This window comes from Gorilla gorilla, chromosome 10 (genome assembly GCF_029281585.2).
Source record: "Gorilla gorilla gorilla isolate KB3781 chromosome 10, NHGRI_mGorGor1-v2.1_pri, whole genome shotgun sequence".
Taxonomy (NCBI): domain Eukaryota; kingdom Metazoa; phylum Chordata; class Mammalia; order Primates; family Hominidae; genus Gorilla; species Gorilla gorilla.
This window is the reverse complement of record NC_073234.2, coordinates 80,599,319-80,623,882: the sequence shown is the minus strand read 5'-3', so window position 1 is coordinate 80,623,882 and position 24,564 is coordinate 80,599,319. Positions and strand designations below refer to the sequence as shown.

General features: G+C 35.7%; 1 protein-coding gene across 3 annotated transcripts in view; it reads right to left on the bottom strand.

The window, feature by feature from the left end:
- MSRB3 (methionine sulfoxide reductase B3) overlaps positions 1 to 24,564 on the bottom strand; it is a 184,551-nt gene that overhangs the window by 117,352 nt on the left and 42,635 nt on the right. For all 3 annotated transcript variants that reach the window (XM_031000968.3, XM_055358470.2, XM_055358469.2), the window contains 2 exons: positions 18,579 to 18,687; positions 16,913 to 16,990 (listed from right to left, as the gene is read on the bottom strand). In XM_031000968.3, coding sequence (XP_030856828.2) covers positions 16,913 to 16,990; positions 18,579 to 18,687 — 187 coding nt within the window. The remainder of the gene's footprint in view (positions 1 to 16,912; positions 16,991 to 18,578; positions 18,688 to 24,564) is intronic.

Here is a 24,564-nt window from a genome sequence, read left to right as displayed (position 1 = left end):
AGCATTAGGAGATATACCGAATGTTAAATGACAAGTTACTGGGTGCAGCACACCAACATGGCACATGTATACATATGTAACAAACCTGCACGTTGTGCATATGTACCCTAAAACTTAAAGCATAATAACAATTAAAAAAAAAGATCTTCCTTATCTACTTTAGCATTTCCTACGTGTGTTATCAGGAACATTAGCTTCACAACATTTCGTCAATTAAAAAAATTTTCTGTGGTGAAAAAATTCTGAAAGTGCTACATATGTATTACTCCTGGAGCTCTACAATGAACATTAGTGTGTTGTAGGCTCCATGAGTTTTATGATAAAGCAACCATTTGACTTATTTTAATTTGGTGTTTCCCAATGAGCCATCTTTTATTTTCCTAGTCCAATGACACTCATTTTTTTTCACAGAACACAATATTAACATGTCCTGGAACTAGCATTATGTAGATGTAATGGTCTGATGAAACAAATATTCAGTGGAACACACTTTGGGGAAGACTGATATACCTGAAATTTTATGTTAAAATCTCAAATCTATCAGGCTTCCAAAACTGAATTCATCATCTTCCTTTCCAAACTAGGTTTTAAACATCAAATTAATCTTTAGGAATAGCTTTTCACCAATCTCGCATTCAGACAATTGATAAATCTTTTCAGCTCTCCATGCCTATTGTTTGTAGTGTTTGTTGCATGACTACTGACATCACCCTAAGGCAGGGCTTCCTTAACCTTTGCCTGGACTCATGGGAACCAAGCATAAGAATTATGGGAGAGTTTTAAAAAGAAAATTCTAGAATCCACTATAATCTTGCTACATCAGAACTTTGAGGAGAGACTTGGAATGTATGGTTCTAATGGACAGTGAGGTTTGCAAACTACTGAAGTAGACCTTGACAGCTCTACGACTTTTCCCCTTGAGCTAAGCCTTTTCAGTTCTCTTCCATTGTCTTTTCAAAGTGACATGGTTTTGAGTCTCCTAACCATCAGCTGCTCTTCCCTGAATGTAGCTTTCTGCCCAATGGGGTAGTAAAAAAATGTCTCTTCACACCGTATAAACTTCCACATTGAAAAAGCATCACTGTTACAAAGCTGTCTTGGTGGGAAGCACTGACCTAAGCACCAAACAGGTGAAAATCTAGAAAAAGACCCAGTTCTGGGCAAAAAATAATACACATACCACTTTATGTCTATAAACCTTTTAAAGTGAGGGTCTCATATTGAACCATACAGTGCTCTGGATGTAGGCTGGCCATTTGGTAAGCTATTAAAACTATCAATTATCCATTGTCTCCTGAGTTTCTCTAGATCTCTTTTTACTCTAAATAAGCAAAATCGCTCTCTTCCCCACCCACCCCTGCAGCAAATTATTACCAGTTATCATCAACACCAATCGGCAATAACCAGAACTGACCCAGAATATGACCAATAACAGAATATGATGCAGTAAACAAACAAACCTTCCCAGAATTTTAAAGGAGTACTTACCTAATAGATCTCCAGTCTCTATTTCAACAAGCTGCATGCCTCCCTTTCACTGATGAACCTTTGTTCTGAAAACTACTGTGTATACCAATCCTTATACTGTTCAGTATCAATGCTTCACATTTACAGTGTTTTTTCCACTTACAAAACATTTCAACATTATTTACTTAATCCTCTCAAAAGTTCTTGTGACAAGGGTATTATCCTCATGTTACAAACGAGGAAGTTAAGGCTCATAGAGGTTAAGTAGCTTATTCAAAGTCACACACAGTAAAGTGGGGAAAGTTGTGACTTTAAACCTCACATGTATTACACCTTAATCATAGCTTTTTCCACTTTAAAATCCAAGTATAGTCATTGGCCATCATCAGAAAATTAGCACCAATTAACACCAGAGTGTGATAGCTACCAGATGGTGAATTACTCAGCAAAAAGAAGAATCAGCCAGAATACAGGGAAGCATTATAACATAATATTGAGCTAGGGAAGGGTGCCTTAGCGGCCAGACAGACGTGAATCTATGTCCTAGCTCCATCTCTTACTACCCGTGTTACCTTGAGCATATTACATACCCTTTGTGAGCTTTGATTTTCTATTTAAGTTGTAAAAAATAAAGGAGACAATTTTCTTTAAAGTGCTTAGCAAAATGCATGGGAATTTCTCAACCAATGGTGGCTTTAAAATATTCCCAATTTTAAAATATTCAAACATGATAAACAGTTAAAAAAAATCAATCCATTTGAAAATAAATGCAAATCTAACTTTGGTGTCCCGCCCTTCATTGATTGCCTCTAGGCTTCTGGGAATAGGACAGTGTAAGTGCTACAGGAAGATGGAAGGTAGTCATGAGGAGGGAGAAAATTTGAAACCAGAAGGTTTAAGCAGTTTAAGCTTCCGGTGGCTACCTTTCATTAGGAAGTCATCACCATTACCAGTCACTTAGGGATAAAAAAGGAAAGAAGCAGCAACAACTTAGAAGAGATGGCAGTGGGCAAAGTATCTACCACGAATGTGAGTAGATGGGCAATATGGATTTTGGCCTTTAAAAATAAATGTGGAACTACATTCTAATTCATTCCTTCAAATTATTATTGGGAAAAGATAAATTTTGTCATAGAGAGATGATGCGTTTAAAGTCGGTTTTTAAAATAAATTGTTCAGTGTTTGTAACACATTGAGCAAAGGTAATATTAAAATAATATTAGTGTTTTTCTGATACCCTATAAATACTTGCTAATTTTAGAAAAACTTAAAAGTACAGATTTTAAAAATCACCTATAATTGCACCATCCAGAGATAACTACTGTTAACATTTGGTACAAAACCTTTTAAACTATTTCCTATGCATATATTTATAGGTATGCATATTTCATAGATATGGGATCATATGTTAATACTCTTTTAGACTTATAAATGTATTTTAAATCTCTTTCCAGATAATTAAATGTTCTTTTGCACTATTATCTGAAATGTCAGATATATTTTCACCATATAGCTCATTTACATAGACTCCTATTTTGGACATTGAAATTATTTCTTGCTATCATAAGAAGAATGATTAAGAACATTCTTGTAGCTATATCTTTATGCATAAAAATGATTTTTGGAATAAGTTCCTAGAAGTGTAATTGCTAGACCTATGGCATACAGAATTCTAAGACTTTTAATAATTTATTACACTGCTATCCAGAAAGGTACTACCAATTCACACTCTACCCTGTAGTATTTGAAAGTGCTAATTTCCTATACTCTGACCAATACTTAATTTGACAATATTGGAAATCTTCACTAATTTGGTAGGTAAAAAATTATTCATCCTTTTACCTCATTTTTTATTATTAATAGGTGAAAGATTTTTGCTAAGTTTGTGGATCATATGTATTTCTTATTCTGAAAAGTATCTGTTTATATTTTCTGCCCATTTTTCTGAGGTTTGTCTTTCTCAATTGATTTTGATATGAATCTTTTGTCCATCAAATGGGTTGCATATATTTTTCCCAGTTTGCTTTTTTGCCACTGCTGTTGGTTTTTTTTTTTAATAATATACTCTATGGTGTTTTTGAGCTATAGAAAAGTAAAATATTTAGTAGTCCAATCCAATGTCTTTTATCTTTTTATTTCTGCTTTGGGAATCTTGTTTAGAAAGGCCTACATCACCCCAATGTTATACAAGTTCCCACTTCTATTTTCCCCTAGGACTTGTATTGTAGTAGTGTCAAGTGGTGAGAGACAACAGAAAAAAACACTGGTTTTTCTTCTATACCCTTACAAATGACTTCTTAGATTTAATGAAACATAGTATTAACTTATACTAAGAGGTTTTTAAATTAAAGAATACACTTTGAATGTGTATAAAATCTCTTCTGAGTACATATTAAAATTATTATATTTTTCCTAAGATGTCCCAGTATTGAACCATTTGTACATCCCTGAAATAAACCTTACCTTGTCATGACATGTTACTTATTCAACATATTGCTATATTCCTTTTACTAATATTTTAGTTAAGATTCTTACATCTATTTTCTTTTTTATTTTTAATTTTTGTGGATATATAGTAGGAATATACTTATGGGTTACCTAAGATATTTTGATACCAGCATGCAATGCATAATTACCACATCGGGGTCATTACTGCAACCCAATTATACTCTTTTAGTTTTTTTTTTTTAATGTACAATTATTTTTTTACTACAGTCTCCCTGCTGTGCTAGCAAATTCTAGGTCTCATTTAGTTTTTTAATTTTTTGTTCTTCACAACCATTTTTTGTACCCGTTAACCATCCTCCCTTCCCCCCAACTGTTCCAGCCTCTGGTAACCATCCTTCTACTCTCTCTCTCCATGAGTTCAACTGTTTTAATTTTTAGCACCCACAGAAAAGTGAGAACATGTGATGTTTGTCTTTCTGTGTCTGGCTTATTTTACTTCACATAATGAACTCCAGTTCCATCCATGTTGTTGCAAATAACTGAATCTCATTTTTTATGGCTGAATACTACTCCATTGTGTATATGTATCACATTTTCTTTATCTATTCGTCTGTGATGGACACTTAGGTTGCTCCCAAATCTTGGCTATTGTGAACAGTGCTGCAATAAAATGTGAGTGCATTTTATTTTCATAAATCAGATAGGTCTATAGTTTTTCTTTGATTGAATATCTTTTTATCAGATCTTGATTTTAGGGGCACTTTACATTTGTCAATAAGTTGATAAGATTTATTCTATTTTCTTTAATTGACACAGTTTATAATAGCATAGGAATAATTTATTTTTGTGATAACTCAATTTCTTCTGAGGTTGCTGGTCTATTCAGGTCTTGTAACTCTTCCTGAGTCAAATTTTGTATTTTATTTTATTTTTAGAAAATTACCCACCTCACTGAGATTTTTAATTTATTAGAATTGGGTTATACATAGTATTCTCTTACATTAAAATAGTTTTTTTCCATCTCTGTGGTTTTATCTTACTCTCATTTCTAGTGTTTTAAACATTATATTCTTCCTCCCTTCTTTCTTGACTACACTTGACAGAAATGGTCAACTTTATTGCTCTTTTCAGAGATCAACCTCTCAATTTATTTAACAGTTCTACATTTTTTATTTTTCATGTTAATTTATCTGGATGTTTTTATGATTTTCTCCTTGCCTTTGATTTTTAGCAGTGTGATATAATAAGATATGGTTATTCATCCTGTTTCAGATTTCAAGCACTTTCTCAATCTGTAGCTTGAAGTTTTTTTCTAAGTTTGTGAGTTTGAGAAAATTCTTGGCAGTTATCTCTTCAAATATTGCTTTCCCATCTTCTTTTCCCTCCCTTTCTGTGGCTCTAATTATTATACATGTTATAACTGAAACATATTTCTTATCTATATTTTTTTCTTGCCCTCCTAGCTTCAGTTTGGATATTTTCTACTAACCTGTTTTTTGCTGTTGCTGTCTGCCAGTCCTACTTTCTTGTGTCTCTAATATGCTGTTAAATTCACCTATTGTGTTTATACTTTCAGTTATTGCATTTTTCAGCCCTAAAACTACTTAACTCTTTACAATAAATTCCAGCTGTCTGGTGAAATTCTCCATCTTGTCATCTATTTTCTTGGATATATTAATCACAGTTATTTTAAAGCCTAACTTAAATATCTGTATATCTGGGCTGTGTATAAACCTGTTTGTTTTGTCAATTTATTTCCCTTGATCCTGTATTTTGGTATGCCTGGTAATCTTTTATGAATGCCAGGCTTTGTGCATGAAAAATTGCACTCCAGATAATTTAATCTTCTTCCAGAGAGGGTTCATCCTATCCTCTGATAGCCAGCTAGACTGGGGAAAGGAGGTGAAAGATCACCTTAATCAATTTGGGGACTGAGCTGACTTGAGGCTGGATTGCAGTTTTTGTTAAGTTTGGTCTACCTTTTGTTTGCCCCCATTACAGTGGTGTGCTGAAGCTTGGAAGAATCTATTGCTATCATTTAAGGAACCTGTTGAGCTAGCTGCTAAACATAGCCATTATTAAAAATAAATTATGTAAATTTATAATTAAATGAATCATATTAAAAACAAAGAAAATAAATATTCAAAATTCGTCTCTTCCCAATTATTTAACTACACTTAACTACATTATTTACAACTGTCGTATCTGTATTACAGAAATACTGTGTAATGGTGTTACCAAACATCTCTTCCCAACCCCACATTTAGTGATGTCATATCTGTACTTGAAATAGCCCACAGTGGAAGTATCTGCACCACAGAAATCAGAAAATACTAAAAGTCAGTGTTTGATTTATTATTTGTTGATTTAGAGCTAGATTTACCATTCTGTTGGTTGTCTAGATCAGCTGTTCTCAACAAGAGACAATTTTGCCCCAGGGAATATTTGAGAATGTCTGGAGGAATTTTTGTTTGTCACAACTGCAGAAGAAGTGGGGACAATGCTACTGGCATCTAGTGGAAGGTCAGAGATGCTACTAAACATCCTACAACGTACAGGGCAGCTCCCCGCAACAAAGAATTGTCCATCCCAAAATGTAAATAGAGCTGAGGTTGAGAAACACCTTTCTGTTAGTATGTCTGCTTCTTAGCAGTATGTCTCTGTCTGGAATGTCTGGAATCTTTTTATTTTTATTTTTATTTTTTTGAGACAGAATCTTGCTCTGTCACCCAGGCTGGAATCCAGTGTCACAATCTTGGCTCACTGCAACCTCCGCCTCCCAGGTTCAAGCAATTCTCCTGCTTCAGCCTCCCAAGTAGCTGGGACTACTGGTGCATGCCGCCACACCTGGCTAATTTCTTTTGCATTTTAGTAGAGACAGGGTTTCACCATGTTGCCTAGGCTGGTCTCGAACTCCTGAGCTCAGGCAATCTGCCTACCTCAGCCTTCCAAAATGCTAGAATTACAGGCATGAGCCACCGCACCCAGCCTGGAATCTTTACCTCTCTTCTCATGCCTAGAATTGGCAAATGCCTGGAGGAAAAAGGTGGACATTTTATCCCAATTTCTTTTATTGATTTTGTTGTTATTTTTTAGCACTTTGAGATGAAGATTTAGTTTCATTATTTTTAATCGTTCTTATATTTGATAATAAAAAGGCTCGACTGTGAATTTTTCTTCTAATGTAGCTTTGGGTGGTTGATCCTATTTTTTGTGACTTTTTGCTCTATTTACTGTTTTGTTGTTAAAGGTCCTAGCCATAGACGTCGTCATCACTCCCTTAGGTGAGACAGGTACAACTTTACAGTTGCAAGCAATGCTATTGTTGTAACAAGCATCTACCAAAAGTAAGTTCCAGGAGTAGTACATTAAAAACAAAGATAATAAATATTCAAAATTCACCACTTCCCAATTATTTAACTACATTTGACTACATTATTTACAACTGTCATATCTGTATTACAGAATACTGTGTAATGGTGCTACCAAATGTCCCTTCCCAACCCGACATTTAGTGATGTCATATCTATACTTGAAATAGCCCACAGCAGAAGCATTTGCACCACAGAAATCAGAAAATACAAAAAAAAATTCTTCAGAAAACATGGCAGGGGATTAATAATTATAGGAATCCATTACCAAGTATCTATTTACATTTCCGCCATTTTAGTGTCAACTTGAATCATTTTCAGGCATGTTATTGCTGTTATTCTTATCAGGATTAAACTGTATTTATTTAACAAATAGTCAAGTACCTAGGATTTGCAAAATCCAATGCCCGTGTAATGGAGTAGAGGTGGGGGCTACAAAAGCCCTACATCATAATCTATTATCTCAAAAAGTTCATAGTTTTGTTGGGGAGAGAGATTTGCAAATGACAAATGTATTAAAACTCTGAGTTACTCATTTAAGTTATATAATTTGGAGAATTTAAAATCCACACTAAAATATTTTTAAATTATTCAACAGAAACCAGAAATATTTTGGATGAGATGGATCACTGTGTCAAATAATATATTATAAAATATGCAATAATGTTGATATCAAAAGCCAGTTATACCGACTTAGTTTTGAGAACTTCAGATTTGCATGCTGTTTATGGCTTACTGTGTACATTTATTTAAAGTGGCAGTTTTTACAAATCTTACTTTATACTTCCAACTTTATATCTTTTCTAGCATGTTTCTGTGATCCTTTCCTTCGATACGGTAGGGTTATGAATTAGAAACAGTTGACGTTATTCTCACTATTAACAGCTGAAAAAAATGAGATAGAAAGTTAAAATAACTTGCCTATGGTTATGCAACAAATTTGTGCTGAAACTTTTTTTTTTTTTTTTTTTTTTGAGATGTAGTCTCACTCTGTCACCAGGCTGGAGTGCAATGGTGTGATCTCGGCTCGCTGCCATCTCTATCTCCCGGGTTCAAGCGATTCTCCTGCCTCAGCCTCCCAAGCAGCTGGGACTACAGGCACGCATCACCATGCCCAGCTGATTTTTGTATTTTTAGTAGAGATGAGGTTTCACCATGTTGGCCAGGATGGTTTTGATCTCTTGACCTCGTGATCCGCCTGCCTCAGCCTCCCAAAGTGCTCAGATTACAGGCGTGAGCCACCGCGCCCAGCCTCTGCTAAAACTTTTAAGACACGATGTTTCCAACTGGTGAGCTGGATGGCTTCTGTATCTTTGTTTGACAATGTTATGTGATGGGTTCTTTATCCACGTGTAAAACACACTGAAGACATCTATCTGATTAAAATTTGTGCAATTCTTAATAACTATTTTTCAATAAAAGAATTATTCATTTACAAAAAAAGCTTTGTGAATTACCTCTGAAGTACTTGCTAAAACTTGCACATTATTTTTTATAAACTGCCTTTAAGTAATTTCAACGTTTGTAAACTGGAATAATATTAATTTTCTGATTCATGTTTATTCAAACAAGATAAATGTACATGAATTACAGTTAAAAGTTTTCCCTATTATGTTTCCCAGTTTATTCTAACTATCCATTCTAATTCACTGTGAAAAATGTAATCCATTTGGAAAATTAACTGAAGAACTAAGATTGTTATTTAGGTAATACGAGGCAAGGCAAGATTGTTCTTCCCTCACTTTCCTTTCCCCAAATAATACACATACACACACACACCTTCACACACCTAGGTATTTTTGTATGTATTGCTTCAGTTCTTTTCCATGTGTATATAACTTTTTAAAAAGAAAAATGCAGTTATAATTATCTTTGTATATTGTTATACTTTGAATCATGCCTTGCGATAGTTTTCTAGTTTCTCAAATGGAGTTGTTCTTTCCTTTTCTTATGTCAAGCTTTTATGTTCTTTTCTTTCTTCTAAAGTCATGCTTTGGCTGTGTTTTTACTCCCTGTCTCAAGCAAGTCCTTTTCTTCCAATCCAGCTGTGGTCTTTCTCTGAGTTTTCAGTTGAGTTGAAGATAGAAAAGTAACTGTCTGTATTACAAATACTTTTCCTATAAATCATTGTATGGGGACAAGACAGGAAGGGTCAGTGGGCTGAGAGAAGTCAATTTTATATTCTCTTCAAAATAATATATTACTTACTCAGCTATAACACAACTTTAAGTAAGCCACCACTCAGAACTCTAGTTTATTTCAGAACAGTTTCTTTATACTGGAAAGCTTTCTTTGTTAAAGGATTTTGAATAAGGTGAGAGGCAATTCAAATCTTTTAAAATTCAAGTTAAATGTACTTTGTTAGAGGTTAAGAAACATTTTCTGGAATTATGAGCAATTTCCAGCTAGAGTTCCACAAAAGAAAGCTTAAGTTAAATTCATGTTACTCTCCATAACAGAATTCCACAGTGACTGAAATGGTTGTTAAATATCGTAAGGAGAGTTTTAAAAGGGTTGAGGAGACGGGATTTGAGTAGAGAGGAAAACGGGAAAACTCTTATCTTCTCACTGTGCTCTTACATCCTCCCCCGCCACACACACACACAAAATTGCATCACAGAGGGAAAAGTTCATGTTGAAAGTCTCTTTTAGTGGTGAACAGAATAGCATGCATGGAGTAGCACAGTTGAGTGAACTGTGTGTGGCACTGGACTGGAATTTTCTCAGTGAAAGGGCTTATGTTCTTAAAGAGCTGAAAAATGGCTTAAATTTTCTGGTAGCCTAGAATAAAATTGCACAGGAGGCTCATGTGAAATGTAGCATGTGTGAACAGTCTTGCAGCAGAGTTCCATTTGAAATGTAGCAACACAGCTGGAGCTGTGACTCATCACACTAATATCCACTGTTAACAGACAGACTCTGTCTAATAAAGCCTGTACTTTCTCACATTGTAAGGATTTTTTAGGCTGCTGTGATAGTATGATATGTTCCCAAAACTTGGACAGGCCACTTGTATTCAACATTTGTTGAATACCTGGCATATTCGAGGCATTTTTCTGCATTTAGTTTTTACACCTGTTTGGTGTTATTTACCCCATTTTACAGGTGATGAATCTGAGATCACACATCTGGCCTGATATTCAGCAGGCGCCACTAGCTGCTGTTAGGCAGTGCCTGTTCTGATTGTTTGATGAAGATGAAGGGACACAAAAATTTCCAGTAGTAAGATAGACATTTACAATAGTTCGTGTCAGTTGGCATCAATCTTCTCAAAAAATGTAGAGAGAGGATTTTTTTAAAGAAAAGATTAGTGAAAATTTGGAATGCAGCTATTTGAGAAAATGTGACAGGGAGTCAATAAGTGAAAATAAAATGACCTCCCAGTTTCAATTACTAAAATCCTGCCCACAAATCCAGCTGCTGCCCTAGCTCCCAGATGTTGAATGGCCTGATGACTTCCTGAACATTGGCTCCATTTTCTTGTCAGGATTCCAAGGGACTTCCCTAAGGACAGATAATAACCTGCCTGAAACTGAGTCCTTCTTGATGACCTGCCATGATGGATCTCATTACTTTTGTGCTAGCCCTTCCCACATTGAGACACTTTTCAATTTTCAACTTAAGTACTTAAGTACTGTGACAAACAGATTTTTCAAACAGTTGAGAGATGTGTGTGTGTGTGTGTGTGTATGCATGTTTCTGTGTGTTCCATTTGTTCCAACGATGCTAAGCGAAATAACCAGAGTGACTAAAATAAAATATTAAAATTTCATTCTACTATAATTCTTTAACTTTCTTCTTTTTTAAATGTTTGAGTGCTACTATTCTAAATCCATTTGTATACTGGCTGTGTGATCTTCACAAGTTACTTATCCTCTCTCAGTTTCCTCATCTACAAAATGTGTTGCTGTGAAGATTAAATGAGTTCATATATATGAAGCACTAAGAACCATGCCTGACATACGGTAAGTGTTGTATTAAGTGTTAGCTATTGTTTTAGCATTATTATCATTATCATTAGTGAACCTATAGAAAATGAGCTATTCAGTGGAAGGCCTGCTGAATAAGTGTATACAAAATATTAAAATGTCCTATGTGGTTCCTCAAGGTCTCAAACAAAATTATCAGAAGCTGATTGCACATGCATAGTGTTGAGGTTTATCAGCTAACAAGGAAAAAAAAGAGTTCCCGCTGAGGCTGTTAATTAACATCCCTATTTCCTTCTTTTTCCAATCCCAGAATCTATCTTGTGCACTGTTATGGCTTACATCTCATTTTCATCATGCTATTACCTCACTATCTATCTAACAAAGTTCAGATATGCACGCGATCAACAACTAAGTATTTGGTGATTATTATGTGCCGGGGCTATAAATATAAATACGACTAAGGTATGGCTTTGCCATTGTGAAATTCACTCCAAGAGGGTAGACAAGCACATAGGCAGATAATTATAAAACAAAGTAGAAATTGCAATGATGGAAGCGCATTCAAAGTGCTATGGAGCAGAGATGAGGGACACCCACGTTCACACTAGAAGGATCAGATAGGGCTTTATGGAGGAAAAGATTCCAAGGCTTAAAAGATTTCTAGTAGGAATTTAGATGCCTTCTCTGGCATCCGAGGACTTCCTTAATTGGTCCCCTGTAACTCCCCAGCCATATTTCCCATTACTCCCAACATAACCCACCTTCCCACTCCTATTGGACTAGTGTTCTATATTCTTGAAAAATCCACTTTTGATTCTATCTCTGATTCCTCTTCTCATATGGTATCCTCTACTAGGCATCCTCCACCTGGGAAAAACTGAACCCCTCTCTTGGCCTGGTAAAGTGTGTTCTCAACTCCTCCATGAAGTCTTGCCTGAGTTTGATGTAGTCATATTCCTTCCTATTACATACAAAAGCATTTCAAACAGGCACATTCAGAGAGACACTAGCATTATTTTGTCATATTTTATAATGGTTTGTTGTGTTTTTCTTACTATGCCAAAAAAGTAAGTACGTTGAGGAAAAAAATATTTCATAAATTTATTTTATTTATTCCACAATACCTATGAAAGTGACAACCAAAGCAAAATATAAATGGTCAAAAATACTTTCTGAATTATTTTCCCAGTGTTTTCTTTGGTTTATCTGATGTGCAATAAATTCACTTTATGAAGTTTTAAAAGTTCAAATAACCAGAAGAGAAAACATTCTTACTTCTGTCAGTTAATTTACTAACTGAAAGTCAGTAGTACTATATGAGAAATAAACTAGCTTGGTAAAATTTGTAAATGTGAAGAAAATGTGAACCATGGAATAAATTATACATTAAGTTTATAAGAAGGCTGTGAATGAGGTTCTTGTACTTGGTAAGCAGTAAGAAAGCAGTATATTGTTCAGAGAGGGAATGTATTTAGAGTACAAGTTCGAAAATGAAATGAGAATAATTGAATAGCCTTTTTTGTGAGGAAGTAAAATACACACAGCAGTCAAGTAAATGATGAGGATTATGCTCGTATATGCATGCACACACACATATACTTTAAGTGTGAATAAAATAACAGAAATAGCAGTGGGGGAAATGATCTTTTTTTAATTATACTTTAAGTTCTGGCATACATGTGCACAACGTGCAGGTTTGTTAACGTATGTATACATGTGCCATGTTGGTGTGCTGCACCCATTAACTTGTCGTTTACATTAGGTATATCTCCTAATGCTTTCCCTCCCCACTCACCCCACCCCACAACAGGCCCCGGTGTGATTAGATACTTGAAATTCAGCACTCTTCTTATTTCTTCTGTCTTATCTATTTCCCTCCCACTATTATTTCTCATACGGTTCCTCTAGTTAATCTGTTCTGTCTAGTTTTCTACCCTCATTCCTTTCTAACAAACGGAAACTCCACACACTTTTCATACACACACACACACACACACACACACATACACCTCAATTCTTTCCTACACTTTTGTTCAAAGCATAAAACCAATTACCTACAGGGCCCCTGATAGTGACATTAATTTACTAGACTAGTGAGTGGTTTTGAAACTTTTGCTCCTGAACCCCTAAAAGAATTTTGATATTAAAAAATAGACTTTGTGCTCAAATAAAGTTAGAGCCTTTCACCTCTAAATCCATCTTCTTTGCCTGCTCTGCTAAAATGGGGCTGGGCCCTTTAAATACTTCTTTCTTTGTCAGCCAGCATGAGGTCTAACTTTGCCAGCTGAGGGCACAGGAGACAGACTCCAGGAGCAAAAGCCCTTTCCTTTCTGGTTTCAGGATGCTTGCTTAACAAGCTCCTCTAGTGCTTGCAGCATATTTCACATCCAGATCCCACAGCCCATGCAGTTTCTCTGCTTCCAGGCTTTTGCAATGTGGGCAGCTTCTCTAGTGCCAGGCTCCCGTTATGTGACTGGACTCTCCTGCACCCATCTCCTCCCGTGTATGCAGCTTTTCCAGCAACCAACTCCTGCAGAGCACACAGCTCCTTCTGCATCCAGCTTAGGTAGCATACTCTGCTTTCCAGCTACATGAGTGGCTTCTTCAGTGCCAGGTGCTGCTTTCTGTGCACAGCGATGAGCAGCACCCAGCGGCTAGCAGCTTCCCCTGGCGCTCCGCTCAGATGGTTTGGTAGTGGAGCGCCTCCACTGAGATGCCCTGCAAACAGCTTTCCCCAGCATCCCAGAGGGTAAATTTCCAGCAAATTTCAGATTTCAGGAAAGCTCCAGCAAGTTGCACCATCATGGCACCATAACAACTTCTCTGCTGTTTAGTGGCTACAGCCATGCCCTCTCCAGCAAGGTCTAGCCCTCAGCCCTGTGTGTACGGAGGGGTGCAGAGGATTCCTAGGGCCATCTATCTCAGTTCCTAGGAGTCATGATTGTTTCTTATGTCTGCTATTCCTGTATTCTTTAGAATTTCTTTTCATTTCTTACTACCCAATCCCTTATTACCACAATCCTCTCTTACAGTTCATAATTCTGTAAACCTTACTGTTCAAAATACTGTGTATTCTGTGTCCTGACTGGGTGCTGACTGATACATGCTTCCTCATATATTTAAATTAAGTTAAAATGTCTTATCAGAAATTTTTTAAATTGCAGAAGATTAATTTTCTGGTGTTTTGTGTACTTTACACATACGTAAAATGTAGATTTGACAAAACCTTAGAGATACATATTTAGATCACTGAGCAGATGAAGTCCACCATATAATTTACAAAGCCAGTCCTCACTGTCAAATTAATCAACCAAATCGGATGTATTCTGTGTCCGAAAAAAAGACTTCCAATTATTTCGTTTTTGTTCATTTGAATAAAGATATGAATACATGTTCTCATGGCAGCCTTCTCATTTAAGTAGGCTAGTAGAAAATGAATGGACAGTCAGCAGATGGAGAGACAGACAAGCAGGCAGACAGGGAGGTGGACTGTGCTGTGCCAGGAGCCTTGCCAAGGTGAAATACGATTTCACTATTTTTTACCAACACTTTTTTAACCTTGCTTTCGAGTCTCTTTAAAGTTGCCGAACTGTCATTTTGTTTGATGCCCTGGAGATTGTACCCCAGGGCAATACATAGTAAGATTTGGGCTGGGTGAAAGGTATGTCATCTTTTGTGAAGTGGGAAAAGGGTGGTCATGATAGAGGAGATGGGAGGAAGACGCAGCCAACCACAGACTCTCAGACATATCAGTTTCAGGAAAGTACACATACAGAAGTTGGCACTAGACCAATGAGCTACTCGACTACATTCTCCAGTGAAGGATACAGCAAGGAATTTTTTCCCAAAATAGACAAGAAAACAAGTAAAAAAGAAGCAAACAATTAAAAGAAGAAAAAAGTAGAATGAAAGTATTAAATCACATTCCTTATAAATGTGGAAAATAAAAGCTCTCCTTGTAAGCACAGAAGTAGATGAAATAGAGGCAATAACACATCAAATGTGAAACCTGACTCCCACTAGCATCTATGTTTGGATAAGGGTCTTGCTTTTAGGATTTGTGACTCAAAAATCTCACAAGGGTTAAATCCTTCATTTACACTGGTTCTGTTTCTTATTTAAAACAGTAAGTTTTCTTTAGATCCCATACTTTAGTGAATCACATGATAGGGAAGGGGATGGAGAATCTGAATCAAAAAGTAAAGGGGATGTGGCCAGTTTTTACCATTTGGGATATTAACAAGTTTAACATGGCTCAGCAACTATCTTAAGTGTTACATCAACTATTATGACATAAGCTAAAGGTGTTGAAACATTATAGAAGGAGTGTGTTTTCTGAGAGGAAATGGGTGACAATTTGAAGGGTCGGTTTTTTAACAGAAGGAATAAGTAAGAATTCAGAACAGATTCTCAACCAATGGTAATATTCAATAAGGTTTGTGCAATGTAAGAAACATTTTTTTAATTTCAAGGAAACCACTGTTTCCTGTTATTTCTGGAAAATCAGTAAATGCTGGTTTTTTAAAAGAGAAACATTTATGGAGAGATATTAAGTGTGTTTTAGCTACAAGTATCAGATCCTTGTTTATTTATTTCCCCTAAGAAACTCTGTAATTCTATTTTAAATAAATGACATTTACTTTTTTTTTTTTTGAGACGGAATCTTACTCTGTCGCCCAGGCTTGAGTGCAGTGGCACACTTGGCTGACTGCAACCTCCGCCTCCTGGGTTCAAGTGATTCTCCTGCCTCAGCCTCCCGAGTAGCTGGGACTACAGGCGCACACCACCACACCTATCTAATTTTTGTATTTTTAGTAGAGATGGGGTTTCACCATGTTGGCCAGGCTAATCTCGAACTCCTGACCTCAAGTGATGCACCCATCTTGGCCTCCCAAAGTGCTGGGATTGCAGGACTGGGCCACCACACCCAGCCAATGACATTTACTCCCAATTAAGGTTTCTGTCTTTTTATTCCCCCAAGTCAGCAACCCATGGGAAGCATAGGGCTTCTAGAATTTTCTCCACCTAGATAAATAAGTTTTTGGTAAAGATTTCTCTTTCTTGAATAACATCCATAATCTCCAGAATACACTATCTGAATGAACTATTTTAGTCAGAAAGTCCAGTGTGCTGCCTATTTTATGGTAAACTGTTGAGATCTTTAAAATAAAGATTTTGAATCTATGCAAAAACTGTTAACCTCATATTACATAATTTGCTTACCTATGTAAAGGTATGTTCCCATGTTACACTCAATACAGGTATTTCCCTTCATTGCAAAAGTATAATCTACTTGGTGGATTTTATTCAATGTGAAGTATATACATGAAGAACTTTTCACTATGTTCCAATAAATATTTAAGGCCGTCATTTGAAGATTTAAAAAATCAGTAAATGCATAAACATTTCTATGCTTGCCAAAATCTCTTTCATAGCCCTGCTAAGCACCATGGTTACTGACATGAACAAGTTAATGTTGGGTATTTTAAAGATCCAAGTAGTGCAAAATCAGCCAGTCTGTCACACTGGTAATTTACCATGAAATCAATAATTACTTTTGTTTCGTTGGGGGTAAATGGAAATAGAAAAACAAACAGAAGAAAATTCAGCAATGGAAAGATTCTAAGATGAAAAAGCAATAACTAGTTTGCTGCCATCTATGATACAGCCATACCTATAGGTTTTCAACATACTTACTTAAACAATGGAGTTCCACAAACAACACATTTATATATTCCAGGATCTTTGTGATGTGTGTATTCTCCTTCAAAGGCACTGATAAATAAACAGATCATTTAAAAAATTAAAGTTAGCATTATTTCTTACAGAATGTATTTGCTTAAAATATATTTCTCTAATAAATCTTTCAAGGGCTTTTTGTCCTAGAATGAAAACAAACCAAACATATGGAAATCTGAACTTTACTGATATATTTCAAATCTATATAATAAAATGTGCATACAACTACTCCAAACTAGTGCGTTACATAAAAAAATAAAGCCATCTAGTTATGTAATGCTTAGAAAAAGATTTTTTTCTATTAAAAAAAAAAGCCTGTAGTTTAGATTCACAGAAAGAACATTACATAAGATTTTGCTACTTTACAGTGTGCAAGAGTATATACCAGAAAATGCAGAAGGGTCCAAGACTACAAGTGGAAGGAGTCTTATTTTTTGGTTTGAAAAGGAATATTGCAGCTTTAAGGGAATATTTTTCTAAGTTAACAATCTTAAAGGCTAGGAGGTCATTCAGCTAATACAAATCAGCTGTGCTAGCCCAACAAAAAGTCTATGTGCTCTGCAGCTTGTTTTTATTATCCTTTCACCCTCTTTATGAGGTCCAAATTTTTTATAAACAGAATTTTTAAGAATGACCTAATCTCTGGTTGTTTGTGTGCATTAAATCACTTTGCTAGTCATGTACACAACAGAACGGATAGAAATCCTCGCAAGCTGAGACTGAAGTCCACTGCTAGCTCATTGTATGCTAAGGTTGGACTTCGTCAGAGATTCAACATTTGGTAAATTCAGTAAACAGTAGATACTGTGACAGGAAGAGAGTGTTGCCTGTTAACAGGGATCCCACGTGTAGTAGAGAGCTCTTTCAGTTCATGAATGAAAACAAGAAGTTACATCATTAATAAATTTGGATCAGAGGTAAGCTACGGTCTTACGCCAAGCTCCATGGTATAAATTAGACAACAAAGTCGTCGGACCTTGGCAAGTTACCTTTGAGCTGGAATCAGCTGAGAGAGGCTTTATTCACTAAAAACAGTCTTGGAAGTGAACAAACTCTTTTTTCAGGACTTAGGGCGAACTTCCAAGGACCAAAGCCATGTGAGGGCAGTTATTGAAAATTTTTGACATTCCAACCACAAATGAGCCAATAAATACTTTCTCCACATGTGCTTCAAAAAGAAATTGGAGTTGGGTAGAAAAGAACTAAATTATGCTACCTTCTTTTTGCAGCCAAAACGTCTATACTTACAATGGCCACCTTCAAAATTTCAGCATCCTGGCATAGTGCCAGTCCCTCATGGTTTTGCTTACTGTGATGTCTTCCCAAAAAATGTACCTAAATCGCTGTTACTTCCACACATTTTGTAGTAAACTAAAAACAGGCCCTTAACAAAAGCTTTGTGACTTTATATCAGATATGCAGTATTCATTAAATGGAGAAAAGAACAAATAAAACTTAGTCTTAACCTAAACAACACCATTTTAACCTTTTCAAGGATACTAATTCGTAGACTTTAGCAAGTAAGTATAGAATGCTTTAAATTAATTGGCAAGGAAGAGGACTGCAGAGGGCAGGGGGAGAAGAAATCTAGCTCTTAATGACTTTTTATTAAAGCTCACCTTACCTTTCGGTCCCTTTCTCCTGAGTGACATGGTACTGCAGGGGTGTTAGCCGCTTCCTCAGTTCCTGCTGGGAAAAGACCACCTTACAGTTCTTTTTATCCCTACACGACCCTGAAAAGAGAGAGGATATGGGAGAAGAAGCCTTTTTAGCTTGAATCCTAAATAATTGCTTTGGCTGACCGCCACAGCACAGCCTCTGCAGTCACTTGTCAATGACCAGACCAGTCTCTAATGCACTGGAAATGCTTACCTGAACTGCAGCTGATTATTTCTCTACGTTTAAAATGAATGTTTCTTAAGATTCAGATGATTCCACTGGAGCAGTGACAATATGCTACAGCCAGTCTCTAGCATGTGATACTAAAAACTCACTGATTATTCACAAGGTACATGCTTTATAACTCCCAGTATCCTGAAACCCTTTTTTTTCAAATAAATTCAAAAGCATAAGTCAATTTACAAACATTTATACTGTATATATAAAATGATGGGCATATTATGTTAAACCGTAAGTCTGCAATAATTTTGCAACTTAGTAGAATAGCCTGAAACCATCAAAATTCCATTTCCATTGTGGATGATTTAACTACCATCCTATTTTTGAGCCCTAAAAATATATTTTTCTATGACCAGGAATTACGTTCTCCATGATTCCATCAGAAACTTCACTAGATTCTGTATACTCCTTCAAAGTATAAAGATTCTGTATATCTCTTCAAAGACTGTATCTTACCATGTTAAATGGGCAGCAAGAAACTTTCAATAAACTACAGGAGAAGGCATTTTCACTAATGCAGATTCAAGAAGTTCCAAAGAAAGAGTGGGAAAAACAGAAAGGGAGAAAGACAAAGAAAAAAGGAAATGTGAATATTTTTAGAAACCTACATTTTCTTTTTGCAAAGCATATCTAGGAAGACTTTACTGATTAACTGTATTTGAATGGTGAAATATTTCTAATGTGATTCTAATAACAATGGCAGCTTTTATTTCAACCTATACAGCCTGCAGTAAAATGTTCAGACAACACCTGTTTATATGTAGTATTTTATTTTACATGAGCAAGTGACTGAAAAGAAATATAACTCCAGGACAGGGTAGCCATTACTCACTGCAGTAAAATTGCTTTTCTTTGCCATCCATCACAGTGGGAAAGAAGCCTGCAGATGGTCCTAAATGTAGAGAGTTCTTGCCATGTTTTGAAGTTACTAGAAGAAAGCTTGCTTAGTTTCCTAAATACTAAACACAACTTCTTTTGAAATATAAAGAAATATGATTAGGAGTGGAAATACTTCCCGTTTTTTTTACGTTCAAGGTACCTAATGTCATAGTATGAGATCGCTAACCTTAAACTAGGAAAATATTGTCTAGCCGGTTACCCTGACTGTGGTGTTGAAGAAGGATATCAGCTTGCAGAATCCGGGCCACCAAGATAGAGCGGTTGATTCTCCACAAGAGAAAATGGAGGCAGCAAAAGAGCAAGCCAGAGCCAAAGAGCAAGAAACACCTTGGAGTGGGCCTGCAGGTTGTCAGACAGCACCTCTGCTGACCTTCCACAAATACTTCAGCCCTTCCCTGGCCTGGAAAGATCCACAGGCACAGCAGGCATTTCACTAACGGCATGTTGATCTCTCATCTCACTGGACCCCGTCTTATCCTAGGCTTTATCCAAATACCTACTACTTGTATTTTTGCTGTTATCAACGGTTAGGTAGAAATGTTTCCCTGAGAAATGTCTGTCCTATCAGAACAAGCCTCTCAATAGCTTGAATGCAAAGTGGCTCTTTCTTAAATAATCAGTCAACAGTGATAGGTGAGTTTCTGCTTAATTTAGTACAGACTTCTTAAAAATTATTTTATTCTCATGTGTTTGTTGGAAGGGTTGTATCTTAGTTAATACTGTCACAAAATCATTAAATGCAAACTTAACATGACAAAATGACTTGGTTAAAATTATTCTTTTCAATGGCATAATTAAAATATGTACAATTAAAATCAAACAATTCTATCCAAAATATTTTTGTTAATATACGTTCATTCATACAAAAAGACCAATTGTATTCCCAAAGTTGAGAGAACTAAGCTACCCATCTGTATGTCATTTAGTACAAGAGAAGCAACTGCAGGTTTAAATTACATGGTATTGGATTGCAATTTCCTAACATTGGATGCTTTTCTGCTTTTTTACCTTGAGTCATTTACTAAGGAGTGTTCATAAAAAGTAGCTTAAAGCACAGATGCTTGCAAATCATTTAGGCAAAGATGTTTCTCTCTTTTTCATTCTCCCTCTCTCATGAATCTCTCTTTTCCAAAGAGAATAAAACTGTTGGTCAGTATTGATGAACCATGTCAAGTATTTGTACAAGAAGAAAAGGTAAAATTGAAAACATCTGATTGAAGCAAATAATACAAACATAAAAGCTTTACTAGTGAATGAAGGGTATTGAAGAGACTTTATTTCATAGATTAGAAACTACTTTTGATCTAAACATTCTTAAAAACAGATTGTTTTCCACTATGAAACATCTCATTAACTGTGCTACAGAGACCTCGTTTTAATGGCAAGCCTTGAAAGAGTGCTGCTGTACTCCTTTGTTAGTCTCCGTCTTATTTGGGAGGGGAATAAAGATTTCATTCCAGCTTTCTTTGTTTGTCTTTCAAGAACCACTAAAGCAGTATTCACACAAATTTTGTAGGAATGTGCCCTATGTCATAGCCTACAAATTATTTGGTTTTGGTGCACTTAAAGGTTATCTTCCAAATTAGCAAAATTTTTCTACATCCTGGCTTTTCAACCTTAAGTATAAATATTGTTTCCTAACTGTAAGTGAGGTTTGTCCTTTAAGAAATACTAGTGATTATTTAAAGTTGTCAAACTTTGTACATTTTCATTCTTTGGTTATACTATATTCTCAAAATAATTAGGTTTTCAAAGTATATCTAATACCAAAAGGAAATATATGTAGACTAGAAACAACTGTTGTGATTTTACATTAAACAATTCAATGAGAAGTTGGTCAGATTTTAATAAATATCTTGCCACACCATTTAATAATAATAATATACTTCCTGGACAATTTAAAGCTATACTATTACATTAGCCCTTCTATCATCAGATCCAAATATTGGTATATATAAACACAGAAAAGCTTCACTTTTCTCTTATTTCCCTTCTCCCTATCAGACTCACTTTTCTAAAGTCATATGGTGCCATTGTTAATCTTGAAAAAATCATTTCATTTTGAAATTCTAGAGTAATTCATTGGATGGTTTCCCTTTACTATCTTCACTTAGGTACTGTAATTTTCTTATTACACAGGGTAATTTAACATTAGTATTATATGACATCTGTTCAATGACCTCTAAATTGGCTTAGAAGTATGTTTGGGAAAGATTTTTCCCTTTATTTAAATGTTTAATAGTGTCTTTTGAAGGCACAAGTGAGTGTGTGTGTACACACATGTAACACAAGTACATATTTGAGGAGATAATATTGTCATTTTGGTATCTAATCATAACACCGTTCCCTACAGAGTAACTTTGGGATAGATCAGTTCCATCTTGAACCTAGTCCAAGGATATTTTATTTATTGAAATATGTCCAAAGTCTCTTTCTATAGCGAAGCTTGTCCTGTGTTGTTGCCTCAAGGCCAGTATTGTTTCGAAGCCCCAGTATGAAGCTCTTGCTATTAGTACAAATAAACGTACAGTAACAGTTTGCTTTGTGGCTCTGCCTGCTTCCCAGCCACGTGACCTGAAGCAAGTCACCTTTGCTACGTGTTGCCACCCTCAAAGATCTGCTATAAGGATCACAGCCATTAGCACTTACTTCATTTTGATTACAGTGAATTCTGAGGTTAAAATTGCATTTTAAAAGATAGCCAGGTCCAGTATTTAGTGTGCAGCAATCTTTTATTGGTAATTCTTTTTCTATAATAATTCCCTGGGAACAGTATTTTCCTCACACCTTATCTTGTTTTTATGATTAAAGTGGGAAATGAAGGAAGAAAATAAAACTAAAATTTGAGTCCTCCTACATGCCAGGCACATGTCTAGGCACTTTCACATAAATACATTTAATCCTCTCAATAATTCTAGAACGTGGCTGTCATGCCCATTTTACAGATACAGAAACTGAGGCGTGGAGAGGTTATAACATACCTTATTAAGGACAAACAGCAAGTAGACTTATCAACTCAAACCCAGGGCTGTCTGACTGCAAAACTCATAGTTGTTATATTTTCTTTCTTCTTCTTTTTTTTTTTTTTTTTTTTTGAGATGGAGTCTTGCTCTGTCACCCAGGCTGGAGTCCAGTGGTGTGAGTTCAGCTCACTGCAACCCCTGCATTTCGGATTCAAGCGATTCTCCTGCCTCAGCCTCAGCCTCCAGAGTGGTTGGGATTACAGACGCCCACCACCACACCCGGGTAATTTTTGTATTTTTGGTAGAGATGGGGTTTCGACATGATGGCCAGGTCGCGAACTCCTGACCTCAGGTGACCTGCCCGCCTCAAACTCCCAAAGTGCTGGGATTACAGGTGTGAGCCACCACACCCAGCCAGTCATCATATTTTGTCAGGAAAAATTATGTAACAACCTTTCTTCTTTCTTCTCTAACTATACAATAACTTTCAGCTTAAAAACTAACAAAATAATAAGAGGGAAAAAGTAATAATCACCTCAGTACATCAGAAAAGTTACATACATTTATCTATTAGCCAATGTCTCTTTTCCCTGTATTTACTCCTTCAACATAGGGTCAGTGACAAGTTTCATACAGGATTCTCACAAAGTCTATGAAACGTTGAAAGGCTTTTTAACTTCCTGTTAAGAAGTAAATTAGATCTGTTACCTAAATCTTAGAGTACTTTTAAGTCATAAATTTTATATTTCGGTGTGAAAAATCAAAACACAACAAAACCTAAGGATCCCATAACTTTAATTTTGGTTCTAGAATCAGAAAAAATGAAACTATTAAATATTTTCCCAAGATAATAAATGAATAAGAGATAAGAATGTCTTGTTTTGCTTTGAGTTTAGTAGGTTAAAACAGTAAAGTTCTTGCGATAGTTTACTGAGAATGATGGTTTCCAATTTCATCGCACCAGAATGGCACATGTATACATATGTAACTAACCTGCACAATGTGCACATGTACCCTAAAACTTAAAGTATAATAAAAAAAAAAAGAAAAAAACAGTAAAGTTCATGTTGAAATACCTTGCTGCTATATTTAAAGGTGGTATACTTTATTTTTCACTGTAAATTTGGCTGGTTATTAGTTTGTCACTGGAAAACTAAGCAAATTTTTACTTCAGGCATAGTATAGTGTTCGAATTTCTAAATAATTGGCCATTTGGAAAAGCCAAATTTAGTCCATTTTTTAGAATAAAATATAAAATATATACCATAACTATCATTTTTTGTTTGTTTGCATTCTAGTAATTCAATAAAGGCTTTAAGATAAGACAAACCTACAAAGCATGGGGGAAGAAAAGCTCCTATATTTGTAGAACCATACCTAATTCTGATTTTTCTCTCAAAGTAGACATATATAGGAAAAACATTCCTGAGATTAACATACAGTCTAAGATGTCAGGACACTTTTGCTTCAGTCCTCTGGTTTCCACAAAACTAGAGCTGCAGGGTTTACTTTGAGGACCACTGATCCAAGATTTTTTCTTAAATTGTTTAAGTCATCAAAAATGTTGAGTGTTTACAAAGTGTCAGACACTATGCTAAGTAAGATATATACATTAGTTCAATAATTATTTATTGAGTACCTATTATCTGCTGGCACTATTCTAAGTACTTAGGATACTATCCTGGAGTACTAAATAGATCTAAGTACTTAGATCTACTTTCCTGGAGCTCCCATTCCAGCAGGAGTAAGGGAAGACAGACAAACTACAATGAAAATAAGTAAGTAAATTATATAGTCTCTTAGAAGGTGGTAAGTATTCAGGAAGGAAAAAGGAAAACTGGAGGACTG